This window comes from Pseudogymnoascus verrucosus (genome assembly GCF_001662655.1).
Source record: "Pseudogymnoascus verrucosus strain UAMH 10579 unplaced genomic scaffold scaffold_7, whole genome shotgun sequence".
NCBI classification, from domain to species: domain Eukaryota; kingdom Fungi; phylum Ascomycota; class Leotiomycetes; order Thelebolales; family Thelebolaceae; genus Pseudogymnoascus; species Pseudogymnoascus verrucosus.
This window is the reverse complement of record NW_017263658.1, coordinates 618,430-642,371: the sequence shown is the minus strand read 5'-3', so window position 1 is coordinate 642,371 and position 23,942 is coordinate 618,430. Positions and strand designations below refer to the sequence as shown.

The 23,942-nt window shown below is 49.3% G+C and overlaps 9 protein-coding genes across 9 annotated transcripts in view; 5 read left to right on the top strand and 4 right to left on the bottom strand.

Moving 5' to 3' along the window:
• Positions 1-11: 11 nt before the first annotated feature.
• On the bottom strand, positions 12-1,194 carry VE01_02991 (uncharacterized protein). The gene is made up of 3 exons (XM_018272490.2): positions 860-1,194; positions 742-792; positions 12-658 (listed from the first exon to the last, which is right to left on the bottom strand). The coding sequence occupies exons 1-3, from the start codon at positions 916-918 to the stop codon at positions 34-36; spliced, it is 735 nt and encodes a 244-aa protein (XP_018133252.1). The 5' UTR covers positions 919-1,194; the 3' UTR covers positions 12-33.
• Positions 1,195-1,354: 160 nt separating this feature from the next.
• Positions 1,355-3,717, top strand: GUA1 (GMP synthase (glutamine-hydrolyzing)). Its single transcript, XM_059463492.1, has 7 exons — positions 1,355-1,547; positions 1,624-2,616; positions 2,728-2,934; positions 2,989-3,136; positions 3,197-3,254; positions 3,327-3,403; positions 3,481-3,717. The coding sequence occupies exons 1-7, from the start codon at positions 1,462-1,464 to the stop codon at positions 3,541-3,543; spliced, it is 1,632 nt and encodes a 543-aa protein (XP_059319955.1). The 5' UTR covers positions 1,355-1,461; the 3' UTR covers positions 3,544-3,717.
• Positions 3,718-4,058: 341 nt separating this feature from the next.
• On the top strand, positions 4,059-12,518 carry VE01_02989 (uncharacterized protein). The gene is made up of 6 exons (XM_018272488.2): positions 4,059-4,958; positions 5,007-5,169; positions 5,217-9,085; positions 9,134-11,890; positions 11,942-12,001; positions 12,051-12,518. Exons 1-6 carry the CDS (start codon positions 4,310-4,312, stop codon positions 12,152-12,154), a joined length of 7,602 nt encoding a protein of 2,533 aa, XP_018133139.1. The 5' UTR covers positions 4,059-4,309; the 3' UTR covers positions 12,155-12,518.
• Positions 12,519-12,644: 126 nt separating this feature from the next.
• On the bottom strand, positions 12,645-15,399 carry VE01_02988 (uncharacterized protein). The gene has a single exon (XM_018272487.2). It carries the CDS (start codon positions 15,312-15,314, stop codon positions 12,711-12,713), a length of 2,604 nt encoding a protein of 867 aa, XP_018133138.2. The 5' UTR covers positions 15,315-15,399; the 3' UTR covers positions 12,645-12,710.
• A 71-nt stretch (positions 15,400-15,470) lies between these two features.
• On the top strand, positions 15,471-16,168 carry VE01_02987 (uncharacterized protein). The gene is made up of 4 exons (XM_018272486.2): positions 15,471-15,582; positions 15,710-15,794; positions 15,880-15,940; positions 16,008-16,168. Exons 1-4 carry the CDS (start codon positions 15,485-15,487, stop codon positions 16,067-16,069), a joined length of 306 nt encoding a protein of 101 aa, XP_018133131.1. The 5' UTR covers positions 15,471-15,484; the 3' UTR covers positions 16,070-16,168.
• A 304-nt stretch (positions 16,169-16,472) lies between these two features.
• Positions 16,473-17,495, bottom strand: VE01_02986 (uncharacterized protein). The gene is made up of 3 exons (XM_018272485.2): positions 17,374-17,495; positions 17,083-17,321; positions 16,473-17,028 (listed from the first exon to the last, which is right to left on the bottom strand). Exons 1-3 carry the CDS (start codon positions 17,414-17,416, stop codon positions 16,588-16,590), a joined length of 723 nt encoding a protein of 240 aa, XP_018133130.1. The 5' UTR covers positions 17,417-17,495; the 3' UTR covers positions 16,473-16,587.
• Positions 17,496-17,602: 107 nt separating this feature from the next.
• On the top strand, positions 17,603-19,476 carry VE01_02985 (uncharacterized protein). Its single transcript, XM_018272484.2, has 3 exons — positions 17,603-17,965; positions 18,027-18,118; positions 18,193-19,476. The coding sequence occupies exons 1-3, from the start codon at positions 17,868-17,870 to the stop codon at positions 19,257-19,259; spliced, it is 1,257 nt and encodes a 418-aa protein (XP_018133133.1). The 5' UTR covers positions 17,603-17,867; the 3' UTR covers positions 19,260-19,476.
• Positions 19,419-21,707, bottom strand: CDC37 (hsp90 co-chaperone Cdc37). Its single transcript, XM_018272483.2, has 2 exons — positions 21,294-21,707; positions 19,419-21,208 (listed from the first exon to the last, which is right to left on the bottom strand). The coding sequence occupies exons 1-2, from the start codon at positions 21,315-21,317 to the stop codon at positions 19,703-19,705; spliced, it is 1,530 nt and encodes a 509-aa protein (XP_018133132.1). The 5' UTR covers positions 21,318-21,707; the 3' UTR covers positions 19,419-19,702.
• Positions 21,708-22,647: 940 nt separating this feature from the next.
• VE01_02983 (uncharacterized protein) overlaps positions 22,648-23,942 on the top strand; it is a gene marked incomplete at both ends in the record, with an annotated part of 2,353 nt that continues 1,058 nt past the window's right edge. The window contains 4 exons of the mRNA XM_018272482.1: positions 22,648-22,803; positions 22,851-23,381; positions 23,432-23,761; positions 23,794-23,931. Coding sequence (XP_018133135.1) covers positions 22,648-22,803; positions 22,851-23,381; positions 23,432-23,761; positions 23,794-23,931 — 1,155 coding nt within the window. The remainder of the gene's footprint in view (positions 22,804-22,850; positions 23,382-23,431; positions 23,762-23,793; positions 23,932-23,942) is intronic.

The following is a 23,942-nucleotide window of genomic DNA, read 5'->3' as shown; positions in this document are numbered from 1 at the left end:
GAAGCCGCCAGGTGGGTAATGTAGTTCATTCATTCAGACTTTGTTCTGCACAACAGAATCAGCCGCTTCAATGGTGTTTATTTTCAGTGGCATGAAGGCGCTCTTATCAACCTTCAGCCAACCATCGACCTCTAATTCGGGTACATTCGCGACGCAGAAGTCAATCACTGCTGTAGCAGAAGGAGCACCATCGAATATCCCGATAAAACCCGCACGTGGAACACCAAGGGCACTGCAGAGACGCTTTTCACTGCTCCTTGGAAGGGTGACGAACCGGGTCGGCGGGAGATTGTGGTGGAGCAAGGAGCTTGTCTGAACAAGCTTGTGGAGATGAGAGGTGAGGATAGTAGGTACGGAGGGCCAAGTCGTGACGACTACGGCGAGATGTCGTTGTGAGTTTGCTGGCCCGTCATAACTGGGTATTGGCACACCAAGTGATGGTGGACAGGCTTTCCGAGATTGAGACTCGAGGTGCCGGGTAATGCTATTGAGACCGACGAGGATATGCGAGATTAGCTCGGGGGGTGGCACTGAGGCTTCGTCTTGGGCTGGTTTGGCCGCACCACCTTTGAGTTCCCGGCGCTTGGCCTTCTTGCTGCGTTTTCCTTTTGAGGGGGTAATGTGGGTGGTGTGGTAGTGGCCGATAGGCGAGAGGAAGCTGAGGGACATTAATATAGTTCATATGTACTTTAGAGCGTATACAACATAAATGAGATGACAGAAGAGAACTCGCACACCTACCTGGTAAGAAGATTAAGGATAGTATCCTGATCAGCCGGGCTTAGTTGAGGCCTGAGTAGATGTCAGCTACCCAGTTCGAAAGCATTCACGTGAAGGTTGAAAGAAAAGATTGCCATACAGTGCAACATCTGAATAAGGGCTATCCAGCTCAAACATCGTCTTTGCTTTTGGAGGCATATTGCACGTACGGCAGCTTAGCTGCAAGCGCTTGTTGATGGTGTCTGACCTGGGCGGCTTGATTCAGGGACATTGGGTCCCCGAATGTACGACGTTAATACCAGAGATCGAAGCTCCAAGCCTGAGGCTCTATGGAACTCTGTTTCCCAGCAGTATTCGTAACTTACAGAGGTGTTGGAGCGCTGCTTATACTGCTTATACTGCTTGTACTTTGCCCAGGACCATAATTTATATAGATTAGAAACTCTAGTATAACTCTAGTACTATAATATCATAGCGCAGCCTTGTGCAAACCCTGTCGTCAGTCCCTTGACTTCGGAAAGGCTAACACGGTACAAGTGGGCTGTTTCTGGTATCGCGTCAAGTGCGGGGCCTCCTCACAATCGCTAATCTTTTCTGACGCATAATGAGGGGTTGTGCGATAAGCTAAATTTTTCTTTTCTCAGATACCCTGAGTCTTTATTTATTATCGCCGCTCACAACGGCACTGAAGATATCTTGTAGCCATAATTTTAAATTAAAGCTCCTTCTTCATTTCACATCATGTCAAACACAACAGAAGAAGTACCCGAGGTGGTTCCTCACAAGTCCTTCGACACCATCCTAACCTTGGACTTCGGTTCCCAATAGTATGTACGCGTGCCCACCCGGGTCCAATTTCTGAAGTCCTATGTCTTCGATTTGGTGACTGACTTTCCCCCTTAGTACTCACTTGATTACCCGCCGCCTGAGAGATCTCCATGTCTACTCTGAGATGCTCCCGTGCACCCAGAAACTGGCCGACCTTGACTGGAAGCCAGCCGGTATTATCCTGTCTGGTGGACCCTCCAGCGTATACGAAGAGGGTGCGCCCCATGTCGACCCAGCATACTTCGATCTGAACGTCCCGATTCTCGGAATATGCTACGGTCTCCAGGAGATTGCTTACCGCAGCGGCAAGGACAACGTCGTTGCAGGCGTCACAAGAGAGTTCGGCCATGCCGATCTCAAGGCCAGGAAGGTCGATGGTCACGTTGACCGCCTGTTCGATGGACTCGAGAACGAGTTCAAGGTGTGGATGTCTCACGGCGACAAGCTCGCCAAGCTCCCAGAGGGCTTCCACACCATCGCCACTACCCCCAACTCCGAATACGCTGCCATCTGCCACGAGAGCAAGCACATCTACGGCCTCCAGCTACACCCAGAGGTTACACACACCGAGAACGGCACGAAGATCCTCGAGAACTTCGCTGTTAAGATTTGCGGCGCAAAGCAGAATTGGACAATGGCCAACTTCGTTGACCAAGAAATCATCCGCATCCGTAAATTTGTTGGAGATGGCCAGGTCCTTGGCGCCGTCAGCGGTGGTGTTGACTCTACTGTGGCGGCTAAGCTTATGCAGCGCGCAATTGGCGACCGCTTCCACGCTGTTCTCGTTGACAACGGTGTTATGCGCCTCAACGAGTGCGAGCAGGTCAAGACTATGCTTTCGGAGCATATGGGAATCAACTTGACTGTGGCAGATGCTTCAAAGGAATTCCTTGACGGCCTAAAGGGCGTCACCGACCCGGAGAAGAAGCGCAAGTTCATTGGAGGGAAATTTATCGAAGTCTTCGAGGAGGAGGCCAAGAAGATTGAGGCTGCGGCCGCAAAGACTGACAGGGCTGGACCAGTCGAGTTCTTCTTGCAAGGAACTCTATACCCTGATGTTATTGAGAGGTTAGTATCCCAACGAGTTTACTTTTTAGCCTTCATGGAGATTCCATATCTAGATTTGTCGAGTCCTATGAGATGACCTCATTGAGATAATTACTAACATTGAACTTATAGCATCTCCTTCAAGGGCCCCAGTGCCACTATCAAAACCCATCACAACCTTGCACTTCCTCAGCGCATGCTCGACGGTCAGGGGCTGAAGCTTATTGAGCCTCTGAGAGAGCTCTTCAAGGACGAGGTCCGTGATCTTGGAAGGCAACTTGGCATTCCCCACGACCTTGTTATGAGACACCCCTTCCCAGGTCCCGGTCTTGCTATTCGGTAATATGATCCTCCATGCCACCTTATTTTCAACCGCTAACCAGACACGAACAGCATTCTGGGTGAGGTGACACCTGAGCGTGTCGAGATGGTGCGCCAAGCCGACCATATCTTCATTGGCATGATCCGTGAATGGGGTCTGTACGACAAAATCTCCCAGGCATTTGCTGCTTTGGACACCAGCAAGGCCGTTGGCGTGATGGTGAGCACTTGATTCCATAAACGTGTGGATCACACTTCAGAGGCTAATTCATAATTTCAGGGCGACCAGCGTGCTTACGAGCATCTTATTATCCTACGCGCTGTCGAGACCACAGACTGTAAGTGCTTTCTCGATTCCTTGGAGAATTTCAGCTCGATCATGGAGAAAAAAATTTCTAACTTTGATTTAGTCATGACTGCCAAGGCATTCCCATTCAGCCACGACTTCCTCAACCAGGTCTCAACCAAGATTGTCAACAACGTCAAGGTAAAATACTCCCATTTCCAACTCACCGAATTGCTCTTCCGTATCCATATATGTGCACGGTATTAACTGTATTTTAGGGAGTATGCCGCGTTATGCTTGACATCACAAGCAAGCCTCCAGCAACCATCGAGCTGGAATAGTTAACCACTTGGACAGTATTAGAGGCGGGTTTATGGAATGGAGTATGGCTGAAAAATAGATCAAGTAAAAAAAATTAATGAACAGATGACATTGCAAAATCTTGGATGCTCTGCAGGTGAATTAAATATGAGTATGCTCATATATCCCAGGCTATATTTATTTCATTATAGAAGTCAACATATCATAATTCCCATAATTTTTAATGTAAAAAATTGTGCTGAGACGAAAGAAAGCCATGGACAGATGAAATGAAGGACTGCAATAAATATAGAGGTCTATAGAAGCCCAAAGAATATAAATCAGCCCATACACAGAACAAATCGTCGCTCATGAGATTTAAGAGTTGATATTTGCGACGTACGAGGTTGTGTTGTAGTCGTACTGTAACGGTACATCCAAGCACTCTAAATTATACGTGGGGTGGTTGTACCTTTTGTGGACTGGGTAGCTCGCGATTGATCACCATCCGACACGCTTGTGAGCTCGTCTACCTTATCGACAAGTGCCTGCACCACCTACAGCTATTTCCAGACAGCTAAGGCGGGGCTCTCTATTCACCACCTTCTATCTAATATTCGTTTGCACCACGACCACGCCGCCCAAAAGCTTGTTATTACCATCGTTGCCTATCCACAACCCCTCCATATGGCGATTCTACACAGCACCACATCCGAAGCAGGTCTGTGATTTCAAAGTCACTGTGCCTAATCACACTGTACCAGAGCACCTTGGCCTTACCTACAATCAGTGCTCTGGTTCGGCCAGATGGACCTCGAAGCGATCGAAGTGTCGCGAGAACGTGCGGTATCGTCCGAGCCGTGTTCAACTCGACCTAAACCTTTCGACGATTCCGAATACTCCGCAAGAAAGAGGCAGCGTGTCTCGAGCGGATCACGAAGCAGATCAGCGGATACTGGCAAGGCTTCATCGACCTATGTTACGACTCCCAGGGAACACAGCCCATCGATAGAGGCTAGGCTCACTCAACCACAGACGCCCTCTCGAACTCACTCGAATAAAGCCATACCAGAACCTACATCCAGCAAGGTTACAATCAACCTAAGGTCGAACAAAGCAATCGACCTGACATCGTCTCCTTCCTTCTCCCCCACCACGCCGTCCAAAATGTCGGGCACAGATCAAATCCCACAACTGGACATAGAAGTGGATTCAGATGGAGTTGATGCCCCTCCAGAAACTATTTCCTCTTCTTCTTCAACGTTGGGAAGCCCAAAGGTGGAGCTCATTATGGAGGACGAGGATATCGAATATGGACAGAGCCCACCTGTGGCCGTTATCGACGACGACGACGAACTTCTTTTTGACTGCGACCCCGTCCTGGACTTCCCATACGCATCTGGAAATGAGCCAGTGATGGTAACCGTCCGCAAAATTGCACACTTCTTCGAACATGGTAGGCAGCCTTTCATATATTGTGAGGTAGATGCTGACACGTCCACAGACGCCGTGGATGGCGACGACATGTTCTGCAGATTAAGAGACTGGATAGCTAGCTATCTCCAGCTTACGAAGGACTCCGATGTCTCTTGGTTTGAGTCCTACGAGAAACACCCAGAGTTCTGGAATAAGTTTCCTGACATCGTCACGGCTCTTAGCCGACGAAGGTAAGTTTCTAAGCCTTCTAAAGCCGAACTTTACTAATTTGCCGCAGAAGTTTTTTCGGGAGCTTCCTACAGAAGAGTCGCGATAGTCGGCTCGCTCTATCGGAGTTTTTCATGCAATATGCGGAACTTACGGCTCGCTTTGTGTCGATGGATATTAGAACTCTTGCCAAGTACGAAGAGCTTGACGATCAGACCTCCCAACCAATGCTGGTTTCCAGACCATATCTCACGGCATTTGGATGGCTACTTCAGAAAAGGGACTTCAACATTGGCCACAACTTGGAACAACACTACCGCTTCGACTGGGGTGATGAAGTGAGCAGCATGGTGAGGCATTTCATCGATGGCGTCGGCAGTATACCTGCACTCACTCGGTTTGTTCGAGGGCACTTGGCGTTAATATCCAAATATCCCAAAGGAGTCGAAGATTTGACCGAACCATCACGCATCGTTGACCTGGCCATCTCCTCCAGTTTATCATATTACAACAATCCCGGCCCCGCCTACCGGTCCCCAATGGAGAATAGCGAGCTACTTATCAATCAAGGATACCAATTCTTCAAAGTCCTTGCGCCAGCCCTTGATACCATTATCGAGAAGCATGCGACAATGCTGACAGCCGAGGCCGCTCTCGTACACATTATTGGACTCTCTCGGATTTATCTCGCAGCCTTAAACTCGGAGAACTCTCCCGTTGAAGAATCCATCCGCGATCAATTACAGTCGCATCCTACCATGCCGCCGAAGTACAGTGGCATAGTCATATCTGCCGAGTGGAAGTTCTCCATGCTCAAGAAGATTATTGTGTGTGGCCAGATGCAGTTGCGCGTATGTGGAGTGACGACTATGTGCACAGAACTTCTGAGCCTCTACACGAAGCATAAAAGGGAGGATTCATCTCGCCAACCAATCCTCATTCATTTCGCCGAATATATTATGGCAAATAAGCTCGTCGACTACATAGTTGGAACTGGTTCCCACCCTGAGATCATTAGCGAAAGTGGCAATATTGTCGGTTTCCTCATGGCAACGAAGTCTTACACAAACAAGGAAACAGATACCATTTGGCAAACAGTCACCACAAGTCAAGATCCACGAGTGGTAGAAGCAGTCCTCCGAATGCTTGCCACTGTACTCAATCTGCTTGACTACGACAAGTTGCTCTATCTGTGCGACAAAGCAAGTGCTCTACCAATTGAAGCGTTTACGCCGGCCATGAGAGATCATTGCCAAAGAGTAATTGGTCTTTTGATTGAGAAAGCTACCGGGGATGATAAGACCGAATATCTTGATGCGCCGCCTTATGAACTCTGCATTCGGCTTATTAGGGAATCATCTATGCCTCGTCCAGATGCACCCCTGGGCCTCCTGGACGTACAGCACTGGGCAACGAATCGGCTCCGCGAACTCGTTCGCCATGGCCCAGAAGCTGGGATCCGGAATACGATCTACCTAGCTTCTATCCAAGACATAGCAAGCAGAAGTTCAACTGCCTCTGGCAGCATTTGTGCACTCTATGGGCTACTGAGCCAAAATCTCGCAACCGACCTGCGTATTCTTACAGCAGAGCGTGATCTCACAAAGATAATGATTGAGGAAGTTGAATATACCAATCGCCCCCAAGAACCGAACTCAGTGTCACCAAATTTCAACAGCCCTGCCCGCCAAGCTCGACGGGACCTCCTCCTTGCAATCATTCTTAATGAGCCAGGGTCCATAACGCCTGATCTCGGTGAACGGCTATGGACTGCTTTTGTTGGGCATGGAGGGCAAAGCCCAGCGGATAGAGAGATAGCATGGCAGATACTGAATAGTGCGGCCGCCAAGGCGTCGTCAAGAAACATATTTATTGCGACGTGCTTCGAAAACTACCTGCCAAAACTTGAGCCTCAATGTTACACTATCGGATCCCTGGACTTTACTAGAGAGGCCATCCAGGCGTGGTTGCGAGGCGTACAGGGAGACCTATTGGATGAGGATACAGCATCAGGATGTCATGGGCTTGAGCATCTTTGGAGAATGATTTTGACAGCTCCATCAAATTCGATTGAAGACCCAGCTATCAACATGCTGGTTGAGCTCTATGTGGACAGTCCGATGATTCAATCAATGGCTCGACCGAGGGCCCATACTGTGCATTTGAGGCTTGTTAATCGTTGTTTGGAGCAAATGTCATATGCCGCCGGAAAGTTGAAGGGTTCTAACAATGTCGCTGCCGGTGATGATGAACTAATGGCCATCGTTTCAACAGAGCAGTCCATTGGCGAAGAAGAACTGATATTCACACGCTCACTGGTCCTCCTCCGTGAGTTTTTACGCGCGTATCAGTTAAAGCCATACTTTGCGGTGCCAAAGCCAAGACCTACAGAGCCCGGCCCTTCCACAGAAGTAAAAGGCGAGACACTGGATTTCAAATATCAAATATTTGATGGCCAAGAGCATGGCCCTGTGAGCGGTTTGGAGGTTGGAAAATCGAATACCGTGGCAGAGCTTTTTGCTATTGTCGAAATGACGACCAAATTCAAGAATTTTAAGCTCTACCATTGGGGCGCGGAAATTTCTGACAATGCGAGTACCCAAGGAGTCACATTGGAGGACCTGCAAATTGGAAAAGGCTTAGTGCTCGTTACCCGGCAGGACGATGAGCATCCACGAGGCGGTAGCCCGAAATCGAGAACGACGAGCCTGGAAGTTGAGGTCATAAACCATTTTGACGCCTTTTGGGACTATCTTGGCATGGAGGAAAGGCTTTCAAAGGAGATCTATCATTTTCTCGTCAAATTTCCGGTCTATCCTAAACTTCTCGCCGCATTTGAAGATGACACCACAGCCTGGACTGAAATATTCCCACTTGGGCAGCCTTTCAAATGCTTATATGCAGTTCACGCCCTCCGCGAAACCCTGGAGGCTCGAATGCGAGAGGGGAAGCCCGATAGCCGTCTCCTATCTAGATCACTAGGTTTGATAGTCTCTGCCATTACCAATCAAGAAGTTCTTGATAGTTGTGCCAATGAGGACCTTAGAAGCCTCCTTGCTCAAGCACTTGTCGAATGCCTCATGCAATTGCTGCGAGAGCCCATTCCAGTCGAGACTGTCACGAACTGTTTGACAACGACTCTCCTGCAGTGCCTTTTGCAGATCTTAGAGTCTGCTCGCTTGAGTAAAGCGGCGAAGAACTCCATTCAAATGGTCTCCAGTGCATTTGAGGCTATTTTAGAAGCTTCCCTTCATAGCCAGTCTTTCTGGACAAGCTTTATTACAGCACCATCTACTCCCGAGTTTGTCAGTAAACTTCTCTTGGAAGATCACCGAAGTTCATTGCGAAAGAGTATTATGAAGCAGATGACGAGCAAGTGTACCTTTACACCAAGTCTGTCTGCTCTTTCGACGCTGGATATCACTACAGCTTTCTGGCCTCTTCTTCGTGACATGATTCCCTCCGCAGTGTCACTTCCCGACCAGTGCGAAGAGGCTCTCTCTGTTGCGCTCCTGGTGTTTCGAAACCTCGCCGAGTCGTCAGTTAATAGCGTGGATCTGGACGCCTGTCTATTTCAATGGGGCACCCTTTTAACCCAACATACGGCACAAGAGACTGTAGGGTCCACAGATGAAATCGATGTTATTGCCCGGGGGCTCTCGAATCTTCTGTACTGGTGTACATCATTTGCCAAAGCTTCTGAGCATCCGATACCTTCGAATCAATTGGGCATACAACTGTTCAATAAACACTTGTTCCCGCCCCTTTCTGATATGGAAGATGACGATATGCTCCCAGAGAATGTACCAGTCTTGAACTCGACAACTCGCAGATATCTCGCGGATGCAATCGTAAATCTAACCAGAGACGATGTTGAGCAGTACAAGGAAATAATGAATCAAATGGAGAGCCTCGCGCCGTACGATCCTAACGATGACAGTAAGTATGCACCTACGGACCTCTCTAAACCAAGCTAACCGCATACAGTTCCCTATGTACTTGATCTCCAGCATGGTTTTGATAGGTCTAAATATTTGCGCTCGCCGACTGGATACGTTGGCTTGAAGAACCTATCGAACACATGTTACTTGAACTCTCTGTTCACCCAACTTTTTATGAATATCTCTTTCCGAGGCTTCATGCTGAACGTCCCCTTATTAGAGGACCCCTTGTCAGAAGGTAGTTCGAATCAAAAGCTGCTCGCTGAGACTCAAAAGCTCTTCGGATTTATGCAAAATAGCTTCAAACGATTCATCGACCCAACCAGCCTTGCACTTTCTATTCGAACATATGACGATACCAACATTGATGTTAATATCCAGATGGACGTGGATGAATTCTACAATCTACTCATAGATCGCTGGGAAAGCCAGATATCATCTCCAGAAGACAAGCTACTATTTCGGTCTTTCTATGGCGGGCAGCTGGTTCATCAAGTGAAATCCAAGGAATGCCCGCATATCTCGGAGAGTCTAGAGCCATTCTCGGCCATACAATGCGACATTAAAGGCAAAAGTTCGCTCCAGGAGAGCCTTCAGGCCTATGTTGATGGCGAGGTCATGGAAGGAGACAACAAGTATAAATGTTCGACATGTGATAGGGATGTTAATGCGGTCAAAAGGGCCTGCCTACAAGACGTCCCTGACAATCTGATTTTCCATCTCAAGAGATTCGACTTCAACCTGCGCACCATGCAGCGAAGCAAGATCAACGACTACTTCAGCTTTCCGCATAAGATCGACATGCGTCCGTATAAAGTGGAGCATCTTATGGATGGGGAAATACCAAGCGATATGTTTGAACTTGTTGGAATACTTGTTCATTCAGGAACTGCGGAGTCTGGCCACTATTACTCGTACATTCGAGAGAGACCATCGCATGGGAAGCATCCGGCATGGGTTGAATTCAACGATGATCATGTCACTTCTTTTGATCCCAACAGTATCGAAGCCAGTTGCTTTGGCGGCCTTGACTACCGCGGCCCCGAGAATGGGTCATTTCAATTTGACAAGAGCTGGAGTGCATATATGCTTTTCTACCAGCGGTCATCTGTCGTCGAGGAACACCAACAGGAGCTAATGGCAGCTACCAACCAACGCACATTCCAGCTGCCAATACCGCAGCTCTTCAGCAATTACATAACTCGCGAGAATGAAATGCTCCTGAGGAAGTACTGCCTTTACGACGAGTCACATGCGCAGTTTGTGCTAAGAATGATGGATAATGATCGACATTTTCGCAACGGACGCTCGCCAGATGACCACAGTCTAAGCAGACTGGCATTGTCAACTACCCTGCTTCATCTGGATCAAGTCATCGCGCGAGCGAAAGATCTTCCGGATTTCGGCACATACATGCTGACATTATGCCACAGACTAAAATCCTGCACTGATTGTTGCGAGGATTTCTTAGATTGGCTGGCACACCACCAAGAAGCATTTAGGCAGCTATTGATGCGAAACCCAGATCATATGGTACGGAGCGAAATTGCCTTGGCTGTTATGGCCGCCCTCAACAAAGTGAAAGAAGATGCCACATTTGACTACGGTTTAAGTGGATATGGCAGCGAAGTTGAGGACGACGTTGAATTTATCGAAAGCCCAAGGCTGTTCGCCAAGGTAGTCGGCATACTACTGAGGTTCTGGGATAGCTTCCACATGAGCATAAAGGCCTGGCCAGAATATTTTGGCCTCCTAATTCGCATTGTGGGACTAGGCACATTTGAGACAGCCTCCCTTCTTGACGCGGGGTTCCTCCTCAAAGTACTCGAAGTTTTGACTGCAGATTCGGCTCTACCGACACACCCGCAGTACGCGCGTATGCTTACTATTATCCAAAAAAGATCAGTTACGAGACCTGTCTCGTTGGAGAATATCATTGGCCTATTGGAGGTTTTACTCAAATCGTGCGATCTCGCAGCTGGGCACATCTCAGAGCGTATAAGTCGACTTGCCTTGGCAGAAGAAGACACACTTCTACCGCTCAGTACCCCCGAGTATAATCTTCTTATCCAGCACTGGACAAGAGGCAATATGAACATTTTGACAGAGAAGTTGCTGAACTATAACCAGAATCCACGATCTACACAGGCAGTAATTGGACTTCTGCTGGAACACTTTGACGATAGTTACACCTGCGTCTTCAATGCCATCCGCCAGGGTATTCGCAAGGCGCCCAGCACAACGTCGTCAGCAGCACCATTTCTTGCTGCTGCTGTGACATATTGCCGCACCGTAGACTCGATGGAAAGCATTGAAAAGATGGTTTACCATGTCAGCAACGTCGCTCGCGGTATTGACAGCTCTGAGGGTAGAGATTTTCTTCGATTCTTCAAAGAGCTTCTTGAGGTTCCCTCCAAAAACCCCAATATCGACCACGGTGCATTCTTCCGCTTTGCCGTTGACCAAATTCAGGTGTGGGCACCTAACCTACTTACTCATGACGAGTCAGCAATTCGGCGCGAAACAGAAGACTATCTTCAATCAACTCTCTTCCGTCATGGAGCGCAGCTACCTGACGATATTTCCACCGAGGCTCAAGCGAATTCTCAGGTCATTACATCTACCATACGGCTGCTTGGTATTGCATGCCTTCGATATCTCCATGAGAAACACGTCAGGCGGAGGGCAGAAGCGGTGAAGGCTAACATCATGAATATCCTGGCGGTCATTGAAGCTTGCAAGCCATACTACGACGACGCGATCGAGAACCCTGATGAAATACCATTTCAAGACTATTATACCAGTGAGTGCCTATTTCCAAATGATACCACGACGTGTGCTAAACAATATGTAGGCGTGCTTTCGCAGCTGAAGAGGCTGACAGTTGACGAACTGGCTGAAGATGAGGTTTCAGGTTTGTTGATACCCCTTTACAGAATATGACTTTGGCTAAAAGGAGATAGAATGGGAGAATTCCGACGATGCGTTCAGCTCGTCAGAAGTATTGGATCCCGTATCGGATATTTGTGGCCCTAGCGGAAATGAGATGAATGATGCCGATGTTTAGATCTGGGTACGAACTTGGACGACGTAACGAATTCCGCTATTCGCGGATGGCTCTTGGCGCAGTTTTTGAAGGTTTTGACATTAGCGACCGGCGTACAATTACGGGTAACGGATGGGGATATGGTGGGCTCGCCGGATTGCAGCAAAAACGGTCATAGAGGCATAACACATGGAAACGGCGCGTCGGCGTATGTATGAGATATCGCGCTACTCTGCAGGCAGCAGAATTGCTTCTAGGTGCGGGGTAGAACAACATCCAGAAGCATAATTGGTTTCTGATTGTTTGGTTGTTGCTGCTCGTTGGTGGCCGTTTTACCCAATTTTGCGATAAATAGCACGGCATAACAGGGGGAAGATATGCAAGCTACAGTTATTGATACCTTGCAAACCTGCAAACAGGCATTTCGCCTGTTGTGAGAGATTTCCCTGAGTGATTGCAATGACCTGCTGCATTGACATTTGTTTCTGCCATGTGAAATCCACCGTAAAGTCCAGCTATGAAGCACATGCGAGCATATATCAGAGTGTATTGAGTGCGATATTAAAAAGGGGTATCATTAAACTGCCTGTCTATCATATCTCCTGCGAACATCTAAATCAACATTTACAGAGCTTCCAGCAATGCCTGTCACAGGTCCCCGCGCCCGTGGTGGAGGGTTTGCTTGCTTCCCCCCATTCTCAATCATAAGGCGTACAGCCTCGACACTCGGGAATAGCGGATTTCCCCACGCTACTTCTGCCCCTTTCACTACTTCCTCAAGACTTAGCGGGTTGTAGGAGCGCCACTTGCGATTGTGCTGTTGGACAGATTCCTTGCGGCCATATAGAATCACAAGACGCACCCGCACCGCGCGGCGGACACTGCTCTCTTTGATATAAACACCACGTTTCTGCAGCTCTTTCACGAAACGGATTCCTTGCGTCATCTGCTCCAAAGCAAGGTTCTTCTGTTCTTCGGCAGTGGTTGCTGCTATGAGCCCTGGGCTAGAACCCACTGACGTGGCATATGACATCAGGCCCCAGATGAAGCCCCATTCCACAATTGAGCGCTGCCTGACGTCCGAGAATAATAGTCGAAGAGGATGCAGTGGGTGGCCGGTTGAGAGCTGAGGCTGGCGGGTAGGAAGCGTCGGACTGGTGCCTAATATTCGAGTGCGTCCATTATTATCGGGGCCGTATTGGTCGACGAGCCACAGGCTGAGGCCATGAAGGTCGTTCATTCGACCCAACATGCCTAGTCTCCGTGTCACCTCGCGCCATACCGTTATAGGGACGAATCTATTGTACTCCATAATGTTCTTCAGAATTGAGATGGCCAGGCCAATATCTTGTTCCACATATCCGGGTACTGAGTTGTCTGGCCCATGGCCACGGGTTCGAGGACGAAGTATAGCTCGCAGGATAAAGCGTATTGTTGCAATCTCTACGGCGATTCGATTCATGCGCATAGTTTCCAGTACCTTGACTATCGCCGCTTGGTCTCTCTGTGTTGCATGGTTACGGAGCTGCATGTTGTATTGTTCCATCACTGGATCAATAGCGCTGGCAAGTTGCACAGCCAAGATAAGTTGGTGTTGACGCCAATCGCCTGCCTTCGCATAGGCCGTCAACAACTTCTCCTGCAGAACCCGGTCATCGAAAGATAGTGGATGCTGGTCACTTTCTAATAGGGCTTCCAAAAGGCCTTGCTGGCCTCGCTTTGCGAATGATGTCAGCGCCTTTGAATATGTCGATTGTCCAACACCGATACCGCGCTGTTCCAGCTGGCCTATTCTGCTTGTGATATCTGCAGCTACTGGCTCACGGAGAGCAATCGCCTGTAATGCAAGTGGTCCGATAGATTCGACTTTCAGAGCATGCGCAGTATTGATGGCGATGTCCAACGTCACCCATTTCGTTGCAAACCAACGGGCAACCCACAGGTCGGCTTGCGACCCCTTTACTACAGAGCCTGGGGCCTCGCCACTCATTATGCTCAGCATGTCCTCTCGAGAGTCAGACTTATCCTCGCCTCCTTCTGTCGTTGTTCCGAGGGCCAAGCTGTTACCAGAAGCTGTGAGGCCACTTGAGATCCCCTTTGCCGTCTTTGGGTCGAATATGGAGAAGTATTGTATCAGCGGCTGAACAATGTCCGCATTGAGAGGTAAATCGCGATGATGTTGCAGAAACATGTGCCAATCGAAAGCTTTATCAAATTCTTGATTCTGAAGCAAAACGGGGACAATTTTCGAGTATATTGACCGGTATGGATTCCGGATATAAATCTTTTTCAGGGCCTTGTGGTCTCCCTCCTTGGAAATAATGACATTTCGCATCAGACGCTGAAAGGTCGCTGGTCCAGGGCGGTGACGACGCGACAAGATATCGTGCCAGTGAACGGCATCAGAGCCACGATGATTTAGAAGCATATGTTGAATAACATAGAAGTAAAGCTTTAACCACCGTGTCCCAGACGCATCGTACATTTCATTGGCATATTGGCATATACCGTCCAATGTTTCGGGTTCTTTAAACCCAAGTTCGACGATAGGCACCCAGATATTGTCCGCCAGGCCGCCTTTGCTCATTGCTGAAGGACCCTGCACAGGGAGATGCAAGCCTGTCGACCTGATATACTCCCATATATCTCGCACGGCTTCACTGCCATCCTGATGCAGTCCACACTCCACATAACTCCACAGCCGCTCCGTGCTCTCTTGTTCAACCGTATTTCCGAAAGACCTTGCGGTTGAAGTGTTCAATTGACGTTTCTTCAGCTCGTCAACAACGGATTTCAAGTCTAAATCGGACAGTTTTGGTATAGGTTCGGCTTCGTTTATACCCCGCTTGGTAAAAGTATTGTTTTGGACTTCAGGTCGTACACTGGGTAGCTGTCCATGAGCTTCGTGCTTCTGCTGCCGAGTACAAGATGTGTACGGCCTCCCTCCTTTCCGATTCGATATTTCCAGTCGGGCATCGCTATTATCCGAAGGCGTTATAGATAGTTTATTTGAAGATTTGGCTTTTGATGTCGAACTGTAAGCTGAGGTTCGTCGTGGCCTCAGCGATTGGCTTCTGTATTGAGGCAACGTCGAATTCATGCACAGCGGGCCATCGACGATGAGCCGCAATAAATCCAGCGACGAAGGCCTTGAAAGAAGCCTTTGAAGCGCTGGGCGCATACTATTTCATAACCGTTAGCCTAGTAGCATGATATAGCATTACAGATGCCATCGCCACTGTGTTTCTCTGGAGCAAAAGTCATACTGGCACCCTAGCACCAAGAATTTATGTACGTAGGTATTTGATCGCCGAGCAAATCCCGCTTAGTCATCCGAACCTGGTTCCTCCGATGTCCTCGGAACTTCACTGCTCATCAGCCCACGCAACGCATCGCAACAACTCAACCACTCTTAAGCGCTTCAATTCACAACAAGACACAATGGCAGGGTAAGTCAAAAGTTGTGTACACACTATGCGCAAACCTGCTACGCTCAGGCACCACGTTGCCCTTCCAATGGCTCCTCACCCGATCCAGAACTATCCGAATAGAATGCTAATCAATCTTTGCCGACAGCTTCGTCAACCGCGAGAATCGCGTCCCTTACTACCAGCGCCTATTCCAGGAGGGCCAAAAGAATGGTGTCCGCCAATGGAACCAGGTATGCTGCCTCCCACGTCTTCGACAACCCGTTTGCTCGGCAGGGAAGACAAATATTTGAACTTGGAACTAACTTCGTCATACAGACCGCAAGAAGCAAGATCCTTCTCTACCCATACTACACCATCCTCTTCGGTGGCTTGGCTGGTAAGCTTTTATCTGGTTGCGTGGCGCAACAGTCGAAGTTCCGAGCTTTTCCTGACGTTCAATATAGGGTCGATGTACATGATGAGCCGCATGGTTCTCGGACACAAGACGTGGTTCGGCAAGAACTAGGAGATGATAGGCCAATGGGTAAACGGGGATTGGACATACCACTGATGGCGGCATCTGGACGATTATTGTACTGTACATGAAGATAGAAGACATTGAACAGGTCGCCGCAATCTCATTACATCTCATTTGTATCGAAAAACATGTGCATCCCCATCAGAATGAGCTTCCGAGGAGGATATTAGTGTCTTTGTGTCCCGTATGCCGTGATCTATCGTTAAGATGGCTATTTGACTGAAATATAGAGTTCCGCTGTTGGTATTTAGGTGAACCAAATGTCAGGTTGCATTTTACAGTGTTAGATCGATCGAACCAACCACATATTACAAATGCAATAAGGCACCAGGCTCAAACAGTGCCAGTTGTGGGGTAAATATCACGCTTTTAGCAAAAGGGATTAACTATGGTAGTGTATGACGGATTATTATTCTCCTAACGCCAGCCAGTTTCAGGGAGTGAGATCTGGCTCCGTCTCAAATACCCTTAACGCAATATAATTTACAAGCCCAACGACGCAGCACTTAAAGTCCACTTGCACCTGGAGCTTTCTCATCCTTCTTCAAGTTAAGCAGCAGCTCCCTGAACTTCTCCTTTCCAGTTCCGCTGGCGCCTCCCTTGGTACCCTTTCCGCTGAGATCCACGAGCTTCGCAATGCGCTCCCAGCTGGTGCCCCCGGCGCTGGTGTCCTCTCTGTTCGCAAGGAACTCCTCGGCTTCACGGCGCGTTTGGGCGACAGTCTTCTCCTTCTTTTGGTTGTAGTTATCGTAGAAATCGTCGATGTTCTGCTGGGCGTCCTTGATAGTCTCTGCCTTCTTTTGCTCCGACTTCTCTTCGCGATCTTGTAAAGCAAGGTCTCTGCGCTCGCGCCATTCACGGACAACTTCTGGTTCTGGCTCGTTGCTTGGGGGGGTGTAAGAGGATGGGTAGTTGCTTGAGGTTATGGCGCCACCAGTGGGACCGAACTGTGATTTGTCAGTATAATCTGTCAAGGCGATAAAGGCTTTTGGGATGCGGACATTATCGTTGGCATTGACGTCAGGATAGTTGTTCTGGAACTCAGTCACCTCCTCTCCTCCGTTGTTGCCTCCACCAAGCAGATCGTCTTCGTCATCATCATCCACGAAAGCGGCCTTGTCGTTCTTCGACGCGAATTGGGTGGCATCTTCTCCTAGAACTGCCCTCTCACGAGAGAGGAAGTCGTCGCCGGCTGGGGAGCTGACATCGAAGTTGGCCTCTCCCTTGCTCTCGGTTTGGGCTACGGTGTTGTCAGATAAGCCAGAATGAGATCACCTCTATAAAGTGCTTACCTCCGGAGTCAAACTCTTCGAGGGAAGGGAATCTATCCGCCATATTGTATTTATTGTTATGACGGGATTGAGGATGGTTTGGTGATCGTTGATGCGAATTATAGGGTTAGATGCGACGCTTGGTCTGAAGGGCCATGAAGTTGGGACCTGGAGGTCGACCCCACGGAACTACCCGAGACGCCCTCACAATAAAGCCCCACAGCGCTGCAGCTACAGTATCAGCTTTAGCTATCACCACGTACATGCAACAACTCTCATATGCAACTCCTCATGCCTACATGTAGTGGAACATATCCCCTATATTGCCTTCTCTACAAGTCCTCTCTTTGAAGAGCACCATAACAATATTGCTTGATTGCTGAGATAATTGCCATAACCACAAACATCGCCGTTCGACGCAAGGCTTTGTAGTCGGAATCAACAAACCAAGAAACTCATCGCCGATCCATATATTGCGAAATTTAATCAACTTATACCTGCCAAAGCTGCAAATCATGGCCTACACTGATGATGCCGTCCTTGCGAAGCTTTCCGCTCTCAATGAGACTCAAGAAAGCATCGTCACTGTCGCCCAATGGGTGATGTTCCACAGGTACGAAACGCAAATGAATCAGACTCAGCGGCACTATGCAGTTACTGACACTCGCAAACAGGAGACATGCAGATAGGACGGGCCAGCTCTGGCTCCAGCGCCTCAAGGACTCCAATAGCAATAAGAGATTGAACCTGGTTTACCTCGCCAATGGTACGTTGTATCCCCCAGCAATCATCATGTTGAAATCGCCGAGATCGTAGGAGCCATGCTAACTATTCATACAGAGGTAGCACAGCAATCAAAAGCCCGCAAGAAGGACGACTTCCTGATTGCATTCTCGCCGGTCATCGCAGAAGCAACAGCAACTGCTTACAAAGGAGCCACAAACGACGTCCAACAAAAACTGAGGCGCGTCGTTGAAGTCTGGAGGCAGCGACAGATATTTGAGACACCAATCCAAGACTCCATAGAGTCTCGTATTGATGAACTTGATAAAAACAAGTCGTCTGGCAAACGAGGCTTCGGCGATGGCGGTATATTTTCCAAAGGTGGCGCCTCTGTCCCAACAGAGCTTGTGCCACTCGTCGCTCCACAACAAGCCCTCACGAAGCTTGCAGCACCTACAAAAACCGCCGTCAATGCTGCTACCATGGATTATGAAAAGCTCACCGACCCAGCTGCAGTTCCTCCATCTGCTCCAGTCCACGCCGCACGCCTAAACGGTCTCCTCAAGACCCTCGCCAACGCCGAAGGGGCCGTGGCCGAAAGCATTAAAGCGCGCACCCTCCTCATCGAAGGCCTCGAGAAAATCCTCAATTCGAACCGCACCATTCTTTTGAAGGAGCAGGAACAGCTTGCCGATCTCTCAGCTCAGCGCACAGAAATCGATTCCAAGAAGCGCGAAGTTGAGGATGTCATAATGAAGGGCTTTGGTACCGGCAGCAATCCTGCTACGCCCACTGATGCAACTCCCGGGCAATCACATTCACCGACCACGCCAGCTCCAGAAGCCGACAGGCCCGAAGTCGAAGCTTTGACTCCACCTCCCTTCGAGGCAACTACCCCGCCTCCCGCCCCTGAGGCACAAGCCGACGTAAGCCAACCATCAGTAGAAACAGCCACTCAATCGTTTTCCTCGGCTCCTGGCTCAGACCTCCTTGCTAGCCTCTCCGCCGGCCCTTACGGCCAGCTCTCCGCAACTAATGGGCACGAGAACGGCGAGGGCAGCGCGAATAAGAGGCGAAAGATGAATCTGGCTTATGACTTCCCTGAGATGGGCGGTGATGACATGGACGGGATTGATGATGATGTGGCGGAGATTCTGAGGAAAGATTCAACTGGGCCGTATTAGACGCCACTATCTGGGACACAGGCCGTCTGAAATAGACAGTAAAGGCGTACTGACGTTCAATGAAATGGTTTGAGCCATTTGGAAGTGTGATCAATATTATTTTCGGCGGAATAGTATGGGGCTTGTAGGCGGTGCAGCTAGATGGAGAGAAGGCCGCTGGTTATTTGTAACGTTTGTGTATGATATAAGCTGCCTGGGCAGATAGGAACAGAACAAGTCACTTAACTTTTAAATTGCAACTATCGTGACCGCGTCCGCGGATAATTTAAACATAGGAAAAGTTTTGTCGGGCTGCTTCAACGAATCGCTTTGCTGACTTACAAGACGAGTAGTGGTAAATAATATTGGTATGTAAATACACTATTTTAAGGTGCAAGATGCATTTTTGAGAGCGAGTGACTACTCGTCGCTATCCCACGCAACATGCTCCTGGTTCATTCTATTCACTCTGGGTCCCCAGCATACTTGTCCAACTTCTCCCTCTCCTCTTTCGACTCCTTCTCCTCCTCCTCCAGCCTCTTCAACTCAGCCTGCCCCTCGGCCGTCGTGGTATCAATAATCTGCTCCCCCAAACTCAACATCCCCCCTTCACTCAGCTGCCCCACCACCTCCTCAGCCTCATCTACACTCATTTTCCCCAGCACCTTATTGACCTCATCAAGACTCGCACTCTCCAGCGCACGCTGCAGTCCAGGCGGGAAGGCCTCGAAGATCTCGCGACTCCTCCGTTCCTCCTCATCCGCCGACTCAAGCAGCTCCTTCGGCGGCACGAAAATCTTGATCTCAGTCCCTGGCTCCACGGCATGCAGCTGGATCTGCTCCACGCCTCCGGCCTCCTCTTCCTTCTCGCGCTCCTTCAGGATCTCCTTCGCGCGCTTGTGGATACGCAGGTACGTATCCTTTACGTCGTCCGTGAAGACCTTCTGCGCCTGATGTCCTGGGGTAGTGATGCGCTTGAAGAACAAGCCGACACCGTCGCGTCCGAGCGTCCTGCAGTATTGCAACAGTAGTGCTTGGTGGACACACTGCTGTGCCACGCTGGATTTTCCGGCAAGCTCGGCGTCGAACGCCATGATTAAGAGGCCGTCTGTCTCACGCTCGGCGATCACCTCGGGATGCTCCCCGATGAAGTTGACGCAGGCGCGGTAGTCGCCCATCTTGATGCGTGCAAATTTCTTGCCAATTTCAGTAGCGTGGTGTTCTTCATCGTCGGAGGAGTCACCTGGTGCTGCTGCTATAGGCTCGTCGACATCGGCGTCTGCGCCGGAATCTCGGCTGGGTGTCTTGTCAAGGGCTTGCGGATTCAGGACTTCAACTTTCTTGGCTCTTGGTTTCGCACCAGAGGGTTTTGCTGTTGTAGGTGGAGGAGGGTTGGATTTGTTGACGGAAGAGGAGTCGAAGCCGGTGTGTATGCTTTCGCTGGTGATTTTCTTGCTATCGGTGAGCTCGAGCTCCGTGAGTTTCTCATTGAGTTGGCGCTGTAGGTCGTCCACTTTTGCCTTGTGCTGCTTCACTTCTTCAAGGTACGCGGGCAGCTTGTTAGAGTCGGCCACGTTCTTTTCTGCGACTGTGGCTTTAACCTGGTCGATGAGGGTGGCAATCATTTTGGAGTATGAAGGCAGCTCCTTCTCGTCCGTGTGGACACCCTGTGGTCTTGCAGGGGGCTGATCATTGTCTGGATCTGCTGATTCCATAAGAGATTGGAATATAATTTCATCGGCATTACGAGATTCGGCCTCAGACTTGTGGGATTCTAAAGCCTTGAGGAGCCCCTCAATACGCTTGAGGAAACCGTCATTGATGATGCGCTCATATTTAAATGTGGCAATTTGGAGCTTGCGGTGATCACGCTCTTGGTGGATTTGATTCTGCTTCGCGCGGATAAAGGAGCGTTTGTCCACGTTTGGGTGAACTTCGATGTCCGAGTCGTCACTCAGCTCGAGAGCATCCTGAGGTGGTGGTCAGCCTTGGACAACGCGGGGTTGGTGGGGTAGAGAATAAAGCTTCGGATTTAGATGGGAGTTAAGTACATACCCATTTACTGTAATCTAAAGGCATCTTGAAGTATTCAAGGGTCTTTAGAGTAGTTTTAGTAAAAAAATTGAAGGTGTCAATGTGTGTTAGAGCATATAACACGCCCAATAATTTCTATGGTGATGTTGTCGAACCTTCCATGAGATACACACACCTACGGCTAGTTTGCTATGTTTGCTCTGTTTATATGTGTAGTCACGTGATACCACCATTGACAGTGGAAAACTGACGAAGGAGCCAGAAGGAGAGCCAAGCGACCTCTGCTTTCCCCAACCATCCCAACTAACGGAGTATGTATAATTAGGCAGCGCTACACTCAGCGGCAAGGACAGGGCACTACTGGATGTCAGGCCCACCATATCTCAATAAAGCTTTTCTTTTGCCTCTTTACTAGTACTATTGATCTTATATGGGCGGTGCTTGAACTTCACAGTTCCCCGCGTCTTGCGTCTGTTCTGTCCTACGGATCTACAAACGTGTTACTCTCTGCGTGTTTAGGGTGCAGCTTAAATAGAAGAACCTTCGATCAAAGTGTGCTGATCAGAGCTGATCTCTGACCTGGTCTCCATGTGGTGGGAAGACGGGAAGACGCCGCGGAGCTTGTTCCGATCGTTAGTATGAAAGGTACCTGCATTTCATAACTCGATTATTGGCTAATTTCCGTATATGGACAGGAGCCCAGCCACCATATGCATGTTGGAGGCCTGTGAGTGGAAGCGATAATTCCCAATATACGCTCGGTCCACGCCTTATCCAATCCAGGACATCCAACACAAGTCCCACAAGTCCGAGATGAGGCTATATGACAATTCGTCGTGTGTGTCTATTCTAGACTGATCTGTAAGCCAATCCGGCTTCCGGCTGGACCCTGCTTCATGCACATTTGCGGCGTAGCAGGACTCTGTCACCACTAGACTGTTTATTCTCACCGTGACTCGACCTTTGCAAATTCACATTACCCGTGGACCATACCTGTTCCTGAACCCCACGGGGTCCAGGTACGAGAGAAAAGATAGCATTTGGTCTTGGTATTACCCATGAGGGCCAATGATACCTATGCAAATGGAGATACGGCGGATATACTCCGTGCTGAAGGACCCAACACTCAGGTTCGTATTCATGCCCATGGAAGACGACGATAGGCACAGACGCCCCAGTCAATATTCATCATCTGGGGCTGAAGGGTGAGTTCTCTCATATAGTGTGCCTGCCCCTTCTCTCTCAAAGCTTGATCCTGCAGTGCTTTTGACTTCAACGCCCATCACTCTTTTTGGGATCTGCTTGTCAACTCTCCTTTATCGATTCATCGATACCACAGTCGTTACGCTTCTTGTTTTGAATTTTAATTTATATTATGGCCCCTTCATCAGTCTTTGTCAAGGCCGGCGCCGTCGCCTTGGCTGCTTTCACATCATCCGCCGCAGCGGCAGCTGTCGTTACACCAACCGAGTACAAGGTTGCAGATGTATACCAGGGACAGACTTTCTTTGATCAGTTCAACTTCATTAACGTATGTATTGTTGGTGTCGCGTATCGTGCAATGCTGAAAATTGATAGGATGTTGACCCGACCCATGGATTCGTCGACTTCAAGTCACAGGGTCAAGCAAAGAGCCAAGGGTTGATCAGTGTCAACGCACTTGGACAAGCATACATGGGAGTTGACTCGACGACTGTTTATACGGACCTAAACAAACGCGGAAGGGCTAGTGTCCGTGTGGAAAGCAAGAAGCTCTATAATGGAGGCCTCTTCATCGCCGATATTGCCCACATGCCCTCATCCGTCTGTGGTGTGTGGCCGGCCTTCTGGACTTCCGGACAGCAAAACTGGCCAAATGATGGTGAGATTGATATCATCGAGAATATCAGCGAGGCCAAGCAGAATGCCGTCACCCTGCACACAGGGACTACGGACTGCACCCTTTCCAAGGCTGCTCAGGGAGGAAGCTTAGTTACTTCGCACTGCTCCAACTACTACGCAGACCATGTAACTCAGTGGGAGAACCAAGGTTGCTCTGTTGACAGTACCGACTCCACCAACAACTATGGCGACGGCTTCAACTCCGTTGGTGGTGGGATCTACGCGCTGGTAAGTACGGACAGACATTGGTTCCCGATTCCTACTGACAGTTATTATAGGAATGGACCGGAACGACTATTAAGGTCTGGAACTTCCCTCGCCTCAGTGCCGATGGTATCGACGCATTGAGCGCAAACCCAGACCCGACCAAATGGCGCAAGGCCACCATCACCACCGTTGGAGGCTCTTGCGATGTTGCGAAACAGTTCAAGAACCACAACCTGATCATCGACACGACCTTCTGTGGTGATTATGCTGGCCAGGATGTCTTCTGGCAAGCGACTACTTGCTACAAGTCCAACCCAACCAAATACGCCAGCTGTGCATCCTATGTCGCCGCAAACCCGAGCAAATACAAGGACGCATACTGGCTTTTCAATGGAGTCAAGGTTTACCAACTTGGCCCAAAATCGGTTGCTAGCAGCACAAAGGCTTCAACTTCAACTTCGACCAAGGCTTCAACTTCGACCAAGGCTTCAACTTCGACTTCAACCAAGGCTTCGACTTCGACGTCGACCAAGGCTTCAACTTCGACTTCGACCAAGGCTTCGACTTCGACGTCGACCAAGG